At 47.6% G+C, this 13151-nt stretch overlaps 1 protein-coding gene across 1 annotated transcript in view; it reads left to right on the top strand.

The window, feature by feature from the left end:
* Positions 1-261: 261 nt before the first annotated feature.
* tpo (thyroid peroxidase) overlaps positions 262-13151 on the top strand; it is a 96416-nt gene continuing 83526 nt past the window's right edge. Inside the window, exons 1-2 of the mRNA XM_078213507.1 lie at positions 262-358; positions 6034-6148. Of these exons, the coding sequence (XP_078069633.1) occupies positions 262-358; positions 6034-6148 (212 nt within the window). The remainder of the gene's footprint in view (positions 359-6033; positions 6149-13151) is intronic.

The following is a 13151-nucleotide window of genomic DNA, read 5'->3' as shown; positions in this document are numbered from 1 at the left end:
ACTTCACCCGTAACAACATAAATACCAAGTATCACAAAACTCTCCTGGCCCAGCTATGCTCATCAGGCTGTGCTACTTTAAATGACCATCGTCTTGCCACTAGACCTTCTTCAAGTGTTCACTGATCATTTTTGACTGGCAATGCTCCTCTGATGTGAGGCCACTTTGTAGCTCATTGCACACTGTGGAGCTTGTGCACAGGTCAGTCACATGCTTCGCATCTCATGGCTGCCAAATACGACATGCAGGAATGTCGCCATCATGTATGCCACTTACCTTGACACATCTCAGAAGATCATTGAAGCAGTTTACAGCACCCACCCCACGGCTTCTCACAATGTCGGCCACCTAGAACCAGGTATTCTTAATGAGATTTGCTGGTGCCCAACTCCCCTCCACCTTCTGTTCCTTTGCCAACTTCAGGACCTCGAGTGAGCCATCACCGTACATGGAGCAATCCTTTCTCTGACTGCAGCCATTTCTCCACAAGCTTTCTTCTGCTGCGCGCCTTCTCTCTGTTCAGTTAGTATGAACAGTAAGAAGTCTCACAATGCCAGGTTAAAGTCCAACAGGTTTATTTGGTAGCACAAGCCACTAGCTTTCGGAGTGCTGCTCCTTCATCAAGTGAGTGAGATTTCGAAATCCTACTCACCTGATGAAGGGGCAGCGCTCCGAAAGCTAGTGGCTTGTGCTACCAAATAAACCTGTTGGACTTTAACCTGGTGTTGTGAGACTTCTTACTTTGTTTACCCCAGTCCAATGCCGGCATCTCCACATCATAGTTAGTATGAAGGCAGCATACAGGCCTTTAAAAATTGCACCAATAACATCCCTGACAGCGGTAACTCCTGCCAGCTAGTCATTATTGACCAGATCTCCTACTGGCCTGCATTAGTGGAAGATCACCAAGGAAGTCCCATCACATGCCCTTATGGCCATGTGACCCATGAAAGATTCCCGCGTTGGGACTTCGAGTTATTCAGTAAAATCAGCCGATGATGTCGACTACCCTTATCTAGCCTTTCTGTTACTTCAACATAAATTGATAAAAGCTGATCAACCATAACTTTCTCTCTGAAATCTATGTTGAGCTTGCCATCTTTTCAATTTCTAGATGATTTATAATTACATTCTGGTGAAAGATTTAATTATCTTTCCTATTACCTGTGTTAAGCAAATTGGTCTAAACGTTCCTAAGCTTGTTCCATCTCCTATTTTACATCAAGGAATCACATTGGCTGTCTATCAATCCTCTGGCACTATTCCCTTTCTGATTAATTGCTAATATATAACATCACTTGTGTTATCTTTCCCCTAACCTTTATTTATATGTGCAAGTACAATCCATCCAGACCAGAGGTTTTGTCCTCTTTAAGTTTGTTTAGTTTGTCAATCATCTCCCCGCTTTTTATCTTAAATGTCTTTATGGTTGAAATTATCCGTCCTGGTTCATGGCTGGGATTTTTCGGTGCTGCTGAAAGTGAATGGTGAGAATGTTAAACATTTGTTCTCACTCGTGATGGGTCTCACCATGTATGAGGCTGGAGAAAACCCGCCCTGTAACTTTTTTGATCTCTTCTTCTAATGTAATGACCACAATGTTATTTCCTCTGGTAAATACCAGAGCAAACAAATTATTTAATATTTCTGCCATTTTGCTGTCATTATCTGGTGGGTTAGTCATATGTAAACCTTATTAGCCCCATCACTGTCCTGATTTTTCATTGCTTTTTATGTGAATGAATAATATTTTACTATTCCTTTTTACATTCCTTGATAACGTAATTTCATTTTATTTCTCGCTTTTGTTCTAATTCGTTTTCATTATTAGATCTACCAGAGCTCTCTCTTTAGTTGGATTTTGTATATCCTGGGTACGAAAGGATTATAAGAAAGGGCAAACATTGCAAAACCTCTATTGATATCTGTACTTGCCAACTTGTTTGGGGTGGATGAAATCCTCCATGATTATTATTCCGTATTCTTTGCTCATTTCACATATTTTCTTACATACCAGTTCACTCCTAACTTATGTTAGTCCAGTGCTACTTCCTGAGTTACACCTATGTTATGTGAGTGTATATAATCGTATGTGAGTAAACATGTCACCCAAAATAACATTGGGATGAAATCATACTTTGCAATAAGATCTCAACAAGTTTGTCTGAAATTCCCTTGCCCTGTTCTTTTTATGGAAACACCAGCTGGTGTAAGATTGAAATGCCATTATATGTCAGTATTTGCCTGTTCATCTCACACAGCGTGACCTCAACCTGGGCATTGTGCACTTTGTAATAAGTCCTCGGAGGCAGAAATCCCTTCATCAAAATCCCTTTATTTACAATTCCAACAGCAGCACGCAGGGTGCTATCAGTCAGCAGGCTGCCTTCGGGAGTGCCAGAGGAACTGACATTCCCGGTTAAATACAAGGAAAAGACTCCCTGATTGGCCCAATTGACTCCTTAATCAGGGACTTCATTTTCCAATAAGCAACCTCGATGGCCTGATTGAAATCATCACACTCTTTAACCTTTAACTTCCTTTTGCTGATAATTTCATTGCAGGAACTCAATTGCAGCATTTCCCACATTGACTGAGAATGAGAAATAAACAAGACAATTCACTACAAACAAGCAAAGATGCACTAAATAGTTTTATGGGCTTTGCTCTCTGAGGATCCACACATGCTGTTATCTATTATGGTCGCATTTAATGCATTGTCCTTTAGTTGATCCTACCAATTAAAAAAAGGACTTGCATTTATGTAGTTCCTTTCATTATCTCAGGATGTCCCAAAGCACTTTACAACCAATGAAGTTTTTTTGACCTGTAGTCATTGTCGTAATGTTGGAAACTTGGCAGCCAATTTGTGCAAAACAGGATCCCATAAACAGCCAGATGATAATGAATCTTATCCATTAGGGTTAGCATATCTGTCACCATTACAATGCTGGAGCAGCTCCATACAGCTTACAAAGCCAGAAAAGTATTAGTATACTTAGTATAGCATCAGCAAATTGTTAAGCTGTTAAATTATTTTCTCCTGTTCCAACACTAGCAAAATGAAAACCTCACCCTAAAGGTTACATCCAAAAAATCATTAATTAAGAGAAGTTGATTTTCAATTCCCACCATGGTGGTTTGAGAACGTAAGCTCAGTTTTAAAAAGAATTTGGAAATAAAAAGTTGCTCTCAGTAAAAGTGACCATGAAGCTATTGGAATGGCATGTAAAATCTGCTGGTCTGAAATGTCCTTTGTGACAGAAAATCTTGCCTGGTCTAGCCTGGATGTGATTAGTTCTTAATTCTCCTCTTATGGGGGGAATCATTGGGTATCGGGGGCAAACTCTCCACTGGTTGGAGTCATACCTGGTATAAAGGGAGATGGTTGTGGTTGTGGAGGGTCAGTCATCTCAGCTCCAGGATATCTCTGCAGGAGTCCCTCAGGGTAGTGTCCTAGGCCCAACCATCTTCAGCTGCTTCATCAATGACCTTCCATCCATCATAAGGTCAAAAGTGGGGATGTTTGCCAATGATGACAGAATGTTCAGCACCATTTGCGACTCTTTAGCCACTGAAGCAGTCCATGTTTAAATGCAACAAGATTTGGACAATATCCAGGGTTGGTCTGACAAGTGGCCAGTAACATTCATGCCACACAAATGCCAGGCAATGACCATCACCAATAAGAAACATTCTAACCACCGCCCCTTGACATTCAATGGTGTTACCATCATTGAATCCCCCACTGTCAACATCCTTGGGGTTACCATTGACCAGAAACTCAACGGGACTCTTCACATAAACACAGTGGCTACAAGAGCAAGTCAGAGTCTGGGAATACTGCAGCGAGCAACTTATTCCTGACTTCCCAAAGATTATCCACCATTTACAAAGCACAAGTCAGGGGTGTGATGGAATACTCCCCACTTGCCTGAATGGGTGTGGCTCCAATAGCACTCAAGAAGCTTGACACCATCGAGGACAAAGCAGCCTGCTTGATTGGCACCACATCTACAAACATCCACTCCCTCCACCACCTTCGCTCAGTAGCAGCAGTGTGTACTATCTACAGGATGCACTGCAGTAATTCATCAAAGATCCTTAGACAGCACCTTCCAAACCCATGACCACTTCGAGAAAGGCAAGGGCAGCAGATACATGGGAACAACACCACCTGCAAGTTCCCCTCCAAGCCACTCACCATCCTGACTTGGAAATGTATCGCCATTCCTTCGCAGTCACTGGGTCAAAATCCTGGAATTCCCTCTCTGACGGCATTGTGGGTCAACCCACAGCACATGGACTGCAGCGATTCAAGAAGGCAACTCACCACCACCTTCTCAAGGGCAACTCGGAATAGGCAATAAATGCTGGCCAGCCAGTGACGCCCATGTCCCATGAATAAATAAAAAAAGGGGGTCTATCGTATCAAACTGCTTTGGCAAGTTCAAGAAGGACCACTATCAGCTTCTCAGGGCAACTAAGTAGGGGCAATTAATATGGCTTTTTCCATCGCCCAAGAACGTTATTTTTAAAAAGGCATTGTATCCAGACAACAGTCCCAGAATATTAGTAGAGTATTACTTTTGATACACTTTCAGGAGTCACTGACCAAAATTGCCTCAACGTATTCAGACAGGCTAGGTGAAAAATGGGAATCTTCATGTTGGTGCCCAAAGGAACATTTGCTTATAAATGTGATTGTGAAAATTTCACATCAACTCTTTGCCCAACTCAAAAACTCAGACAGGGATAAGGAAATATTACAAAAAAATCCAATTTCTGTCCCAAACTGGCCCATATTACAAAGGCGATCCTTGCTCGGCACGGTAGCACAGTGGTTAGCACTGCTGCTTCACAGCTCCAGGGTCCCGGGTTCGATTCCCGGCTCGGGTCACTGTCTGTGTGGAGTTTGCACATTCTCCTCGTGTCTGCGTGGGTTTCCTCCGGGTGCTCCGGTTTCCTCCCACAGTCCAAAGATGTGCGGGTTAGGTTGATTGGCCAGGTTAAAAATTGCCCCTTAGAGTCCTGAGATGCGTAGGTTAGTGGGATTAGCGGGTAAATATGTGGGGGTAGGGCCTGGGTGGGATTGTGGTCGGTGCAGACTCGATGGGCCGAATGGCCTCCTTCTGCACTGTAGGGTTTCTATGATTCTATGATTCTATGCTCAGAACGGCTGCGGGATGGTTAGCGGGGAAAATAGAAACATTGGTGGAATTGCAGTTTACTTTCTGGAAGTTGAAGCTGATACAGGAAGTGATAAATAGAAAAATGAAAAGGAATGAGAACATTTAACTAATGAAATTACCATCAGCTCAGTTATAATCATACTAATCCTTCAATAATTGGGAGGCGGTGGCCTGGTGGTATTATCACTTGTCTATTAATCCAGAAATTTGGCTAATGTTCTGGGGACCTGCATTCGAATCTCGCCATGGCAGATGGTGGAATTTGAATTTGATAAAAAATATCTGGAATTAAGAAGCTACTAGTGACCATGAAACCATTGCCGATTGTCGGAAAAATCCATCTGGTTCACTAATGTTCTTTAGAGAAGGAGATTTACCGTCCTTACCCGGTCTGGCCTACAAAAGTCTGAGATCACGTACCAACCGACTCAAGAACAGCTGCTGCCATCAGACTTTTGAATGGATCTATCTCATATTAAGTTGATCTTCCTCTGCATGCTAGCTATGACTGTAACACTATATTCTGCACTCTCTCCTTTCTTTCCCTATGAGCGGTATGCTTTATCTGTATAGCGCGCAAGAAACAATTCTTTTCATTGCCTACTAATACATGTGACAATAATAAATCAAATCAAATGTGACTCCAGAGCTCAACTGTCCTTGGGCAACTGGAGATGGACAACAAATGCTGGCCAGCCAGCAACGCCCATGTCTCACGAATGACTAAAAACAATTAGAAAGTTGGACAAGTAACGCAATAATCAGAGTTATTAGTACAATAAATCAACAATTTATAGTCTTTGTTAAATGATATATTATATGTTGTGACTGTGTAACTCAGCATTTTCCTTGTATTATGAAGAACATTTAGAAAAACTGGGTGACTCTTTTTTACCTAATGCGGTACAAGAAGGATTACAGATGGTGGACAGTGCAATTCATCAAACAATGAAAAGGTAAGAGCAATACAAAGACTAGAAAACCTATTTTAAACATTGCCATTAAAATTTAAGTTTGACGAATAGTTCTCTTGTGGCCCTTGCACAGAGGGTTCCTGAATTTCCACAAATGCTGACTCGAACCCCTGCTGTGATTTTGACAAGGGGTCAGCAGAAACCGGATTCCTAAATTTATTTGATCTATTTCAACCTTGCTCCAAGGATCAATCTTGCTCCAAGGAGCATTTCCCGGACTTGGACTAACTGACCAGCATTACTTAAAGGGACAGCTGTAGGGAGATGGAAAATGTGCCAAGAGCTTGGAAAGTTTCTAGGATTTTAACAACTATGGACTGCAATCCCCTGTTCCCTCCCAATCACCTCCCTCCACTGCGACTGAAAACTGATCTGCAGGCCGACATATGGAAAAACTCCACAGGTGAACTGTGGGGCAATTCATCTGGTTTATTCTGAGGAGACCCAAGGATGAATTTACCTCCATCTTCAAACCTCTCCATCCCGGTTCACCTTAGCTACACACTGCCAAAATGGCATCAATTGGGATGATAAGGAATTTTGGGTTCTTTGTCCTTTCTTTTATTTTCCATTATCAATCTCTCTGTTACATTTATAATGGAAACAATTTATGTAAACTTGTCACAGTGTAATGACACTCTCCCATTAATGAATGCAAGATAAAAGGTTTCTTATAATTGAGGAAACATACTTGAAATTTAGCTACAGGTGGATATTATGGCCGTAATTTTCCTGTGGTTCGTGCGAGCGGGATCTTCTGGTCCCACTGAAGACGCATTCCCACCATGGGTTTCCTGGCAGGGAAATGGGAAATCCCATTGACAGCGGTGGGACCAGAAGATCGTGCCACCGGCAAACGGCATGCCACCTCCCGCCACAAGAAACACGCTGCGGGACGTCCAGAAAATCCACCCCCCCCCCCCCGCATGCGTATTCACGATCTCAAGTTGAATTTTAATCCAAACTAAAGTTCCTTTAATTCTATCAAATATTCAAGAGATTGTTTAGGTTGATAGAATCTGAAAGGAAAATATTTGACTTCATCATCAAAAATGTGACCAAAGGCAAAGTCAAGAAGTTTAGCTTCTATTGTCTATTATAAACTAAGACTTCTAAATGGGTAATTCACACTGTGGGCCCAACTTTGCGTTGCGCTCGTTTTTGGGCGCGAAAACTTGGTAAAGTCGGGCGTGAGGTGAATAGCGCGATCCATGCCCACATCTGCGCCAATTCCCCCTTTACCAAGGCCTGAAAATAGCCACGATTGGCACTGCGCCCGAAACGGGTGCAACGGCAATTTAAATGCATTTAAATTGAATTAATGGGCTGCCTGCCCAACTTTACTAGCGCTTCCTCCTTTCCCACCGTGTCCAACAATCCCGAATTGGTGTGAAACAGACATGCTCAACATAAGTCCGATTCGGGCGCTCCATCAGTGAGGGTTGGAGAGGAGGTAAGTGCATGGCATCCGACGGCTCTCTGCTGCTCATGGATGTCCTGTTGTTGTGGCCATTTTCTTTCCCAGGTCGGTGGTGGTTCTGCGAGTGTGTGGGGGGATGGAGGGGTTGTTGCTGAGCAGGGTCTCCAATGTCCGATTTGCAGCACGGACCCGGGTCTCAGCACTGACCTCGGGTCTTGCAGTGCTGCTGGGTCCTAGTGCACTCAGTTCACTTCCAGCTGAAGGATGTGCACAAAGCCCTTGTAAATTGCACTGCTGCAGCCTCTCAACTTTGCAAGGAGCTGTGACTGTGGGGCGCATGTGGCTGGAGGAATTGGGGGGTGCTGTGATTGTGGGGAGCATGTGGCTGGGAGCATTTGGGGGGCTGTGATTATGGGGAGCATGTGGCTGGGGGAATTGGGGAGCAGAGGGGCTCTGATTGTCAATGTGCTAGGGGCAAGCAGTGTTGCATAACCTCCACATTTGTTCCTCTCCATTCCCCCCTCCCGCCTTCAGAGTGACGAGAATGCTTTTGCGATGCAACCAATCGATCTTGCTGTTCTTTTGGTTGCTGCTGGAGCTGAGGAGGAGGAGCTGGAGGGAGAATTGCGGCACAGGAGGCCCGGGCCTTACCACCTGCAGGACCGGAGGGAGACGACCACCAGAGGCAGGAGGTGGCCGCCATTCACCCAACTGGAGGAGGGGGTTAGGAGAAGGAGGGAGCAGAAACTCCAGCAGTTCCGTGCACGAATGTCCTTCGAACAGATGTCGGACACCGTGTGCTGCTGAAGTCTCTGCCTCCGAAAGGAGACAGTGCAACATCTGTGCAACCTGTTGTAGGACCTGGCACCTAGAGGCAGCGGGGGGGGGCACCCACTCACGATGGCTGTCAAATTGACAGCTGCTCTAAACTTCTACTGCGACTGGTTCTTTCCAGACCCAGAGCGGAGATGCCTGTGGCATCTCCCAATCTTCCGTGCACACCTGTGTGAGGCAGGTCACAGAAGCCCTGTGTGCCCAGGCCGGGCAGTACATCAAATTTAACCTGGACCAGACCCATCAAGAAGCCCGGGCTGCAGGGTTCTCAGCCATTGCGAGGATGCCGAATGTACAGGGGGCCATCGACTACACCCACGTCACCCTCAAGGCCCCCCTACAGAATCTACAAAGATTTGTAAATAGGAAGGGGTTCCACTCCCTGAATCTTCAGCTGGTGTACGACCATAACATGACCATCATGCACGTCTGTGCCAGACATCCAGATAGTGTACATGACAGCTTCATCATCAGGAGCTCGGACATCCCGGAAGCATTCGAGGAGATGCCCAGGCTGTGGAGGTGGCTCCTGGGTGATATGGGTTACCTGCTTTGGACATGGCTGATGATGCCTGTCCGGAGGCCTGTGTCTGAGGCGGAGACTCGCTATAATGAGGCCCATGTAGCCACCCGCGCGATAGTGGAGAGGTGCATTGGGCTCCTCAAGATGCAATTCCGGTGCCTGGACTGGTCTGGCGGGGCCCTCCAATACAACCCAGAGATCTCCGCCCGCATTGTGGCGGTGTGCTGTGCCTTGCACAATCTGGCTCTGCAGCGAGGTGACCTCTTGGAGGAGGAGGAGGAGGAGGAGGGGGACGTGGAGGCTGACCAGCCGGCCGTCACTCGGGAGGATGATCAGCAGGAGGAGGAGGAAGCAGAGAAGGAGGAAGAGGAGGAAGAGCACACCTTGGAATACCAGCCAAGCGCTGGAGGGCTAACAGCTTAAATGAAGCATGTGAGGGCAGCAAGGGAGGCTCTGATAACCAGGCGGGGATGGTATCTGTGGGTTCCATTCCCTCCGGCGCCCCCACCATGCCTTCTATATATCCTGCATATTGTCACACCAGAGTGGTGGGCCTGGGCACTCTGTGTTCGCGAGTTTTTTGGCAGGCAGAAGGGTAATGACGACTCGCTAAGCACCATTATGATGATGCCCTGGTGCAAACTAGTCTGACTCCTACCTGAGCTCTGCATGCACGCTGGCACCTGGGCCCATGTCTGTGTAGTGAGTAAGGGATCTGAAACCCTCATAGAGGGCCCTGGGGGCGGGTGGGGTGTGGGACGAGAGGGAATCACTCATGGGGCCTGGGGAACCAATGACTTCCTTTTCTCAGGGACATAGCAGTGAGGGACCTCCCCAACTGACATCAACATGACGCATCCGTCAGGTGATCATCAATGGAACAGGAATCATAATCAAGACAAATTAGTCGCAGGTGGGTGGTGAAAAAACATTTATTTACAATATGGTGTTTAGATAAGACATTCGAACATAAAAACTTGTGAACAGAAAACGTTAAGGTGCTTACTGTGGTGAACCATAGATGGTTACCACTATGGGTACTGAACCATAGATGGTTACCACTATGGGTACTGAACCATAGATGGTTATCACTATGGGTACTTGTACATGTGTTACTCTTGTTACTGTTGGGGTTAGGGTTGGGGTGTTCCACCTGTTAGCATTGTTCTGTGGTACACTCCGTTTGGCTCCACCTTCCTATAGGAGTATGAAGGTCACTGCACTTCCTAGTGACCCTCAGTCTGGGATAGTATTGTTAAGCAGTATGCTCTATTCTTGTTGCGAATAAAAGCCTTTATTTCCCGAGTACGATCCAGCCTCTCGAGTGAATTAATCGCGCATCAATTTTATTCGCAACAAATTTTGTTCTAAAAAAAAATGGAGCAGATGCTGAAACCCGATCGGCTAACCTTAGATCCGCGTGCCGCTGGAGCGTCGAACACTTTCGACCATTGGTTGAAGTGTTTCCAGGATTATATCGACGCCTCAACAGCAGCCCAAAACGACACCGACAGATTGCAGGTCCTCCACGCAAGGGTAAGCGACACTGTGTATGCAACAATCCGTGATTCCCAAGATTACAAAGAGGCCATCGAATTACTCAAGAAGCTGTACCATAAACCGCCAAACGAAATCCATGCTCGTCACCTATTAGCCACTCGACGGCGGCAGCCCGGCGAAATGACGGGACAGTACCTGCGCGAACTTCAGCAGCTAGCCAGAGCCTGCAATTGCAAGCCGGTGTCGGCTATTCAGTACACTAACTATCTGATCCGAGATGCGTTCGTGGAGGGAATCGGCTCATCCTATATTCGCCTGCGGCTGCTAGAGCAAGGTAACCTGGACCTAGCTAAGACGGTAGAATTGGCTGATGCGATGGAAATGGCTTCCAGAAGTCTTGAAACTTACCCCACCGACCACGTGGGAACATCGTGGCAAGTACAGCCACCGACTCAGCTCTAACCGGCGGCTCCTAGGAACTGCGCGATTGTGCTTTCAACCTCGGACCTGATGGCAGCAGCAGCTCCAGGAGGCCCACGGTGCTATTTCTGTGGATTGGCGAAGCACCCTCGCCAGAGATGTCCGGCCAGGACGGTATTTTGCTTTGCTTGTGGGAAGAAAGGGCACTATGCTAAAGTGTGCCGAGCAAAGCCCCCTTCGAAGCCAAGCAGTGCTGCGCGTGACTCCCCAGGATCCGTCTCCTCGTCTCCAGCTTCGTCGTTGTCTTCAACCATGTGCGATTCACGTGCGCCGCCATTCCTGATGACGACGACGCAAGACACGTGCGACCTGCGGGTTTCAACGCCATCGACCACGTGCGATCCGTGGGCGCAGCCATTTTGGTCGGCACCGGCCGCAGACCACCAGCAGGGGTCCTTGTCGTCGACCATCTCAGCTGCCTGCAGTTGCACTCGGGATCCAACAGTGGCATCAATCATCCTGGACCAGGCCAAGCCTCACAGACTCGACAAGTCCATGATGGACAGAGAGGTAAACGGACGCCTGACGCATTGTCTGTTTGACAGCGGGAGCACGGAGAGTTTCATCCATCCGGATACCGTGAAACGGTGCGCTCTCCGCGTGCAAACTGTCAGGCAGACAATCTCTATGGCGTCGAGGTCCTGATCTGTTACCATTCTTGGGAGCTGCGTGGTAACTCTAACGGTGCGGGGCACAGTTTATGAGAACTTCAGGCTCCTCGTGTTACCGCACCTTTGCGCTCCGGTACTCCTGGGGCTAGACTTTATGGTCCACCTGAAGAGTGTGATCCTGCAGTACGATGGGCCACTCCCTCCACTTTCAGTGGGAGAACAGCAGCCTCCAAGTTGCCCAGCGCGCTCCACATGCAGTCTCTCGACACTCAAAATTACCCCGCCTTCTTTATTTGAAAATCTCGTGCCAGGCTGCAAGCCCATCGCAACTAAGAGCAGGCGTTACAGCACTGAGGATCGGATCTTTATTCGATCTGAGGTTCAGCTGCTCCTCAGGGAAGGGATCATCCAACTTAGCACGAGCCCATGGAGAGCACAAGTCGTGGTGGTCAAGACTGGAGACAAGCCCCGGATGGTCATAGACTATAGTCAGACCATTAATAGGTACACGCAGCTGGACGCGTACCCTCTCCCGCGCATATCTGACATGGTCAACCAGATTGCGCAGTACCGGGTGTTCTCCACCATCGACTTGAAGTCAGCCTACCACCAGCTCCCCATTCGCCCAGAGGACCGAAAATACACGGCCTTTGAGGCGGATGGCCGTCTTTACCACTTCTTTGTTTTTAAAGGAGGGGTGAATGTGGTGAACCATAGATGGTTACCACTATGGGTACTGAACCATAGATGGTTATCACTATGGGTACTTGTACATATATTACTCTTGTTACTGTTGGGGTTAGGGTTGGGGTGTTCCATCTGTTAGCATTGTTCTGTGGTACACTCCGTTTGGCTCCGCCTTCCTATAGGAGTATAAAGGTCACTGCACTTCCTAGTGCCCCTTTAGTCTGGGATAGTATTGTTAAGCAGTATGCTCTATTCTTGTTGCGAATAAAAGCCTTTATTCCCGGGTACGATCCAGCCTCTCGAGTGAATTAATCGTGCATCACTTACATTTCTTTCTAACTAGTGCAGCTCTTCACCTGTGCCATTCCAGTGCAACTACAACTTCCTAACCTTACCTCTACGTCTCAGTGACTCCCCAGAATGTACATCGGAGGTGGAGGGGGCCAGCTGCCGACCTCGCCCCGTGGTCTGCGAAGCGCGTGGCAGGCATCCTCTGGAGGCCGTGGACCTTGAGGGCCCTGGCCTGCTTCCAGGTGTCTGGGATGTTTCCATGACACCTTCTTTATCCGGCTGCCTCTGAGGTGCCCCGCTGTCAAGAAGGGGGGAGTCAGAAGGTGTTGCCATAGCCACAGTCTCCTGGATGGAAGGCCCTGGCATGGGATTGAGCCCTTCCTCCTCCCTTGGGGATCCTGTGGGCTCCTGGGTCACCCCATGGGACAGTGGTGCTTCTGCAGTGAGCTCCATAAGCTCCGGTGTCACCTGGCACTGCCAGTCCTGGAGGACCACCTGCGTCCTACCCATGGTGGTCGAGCCCTCTGCGATGGCCACTTGAGTCAGGGGCCATCTCTCAATGGCTGCAGCAAGTGCCCTCTGGGATTGGCCCACACTCTGCAAGCCCTCAGCCGTGGCACTCTGAGACTGGACCACGTT

Source organism: Mustelus asterias, chromosome 5 (assembly GCF_964213995.1).
Source record: "Mustelus asterias chromosome 5, sMusAst1.hap1.1, whole genome shotgun sequence".
Lineage (NCBI taxonomy): Eukaryota > Metazoa > Chordata > Chondrichthyes > Carcharhiniformes > Triakidae > Mustelus > Mustelus asterias.
Note: the sequence above shows the minus strand (reverse complement) of the source record. Positions and strands in the feature narration are given on the sequence as shown.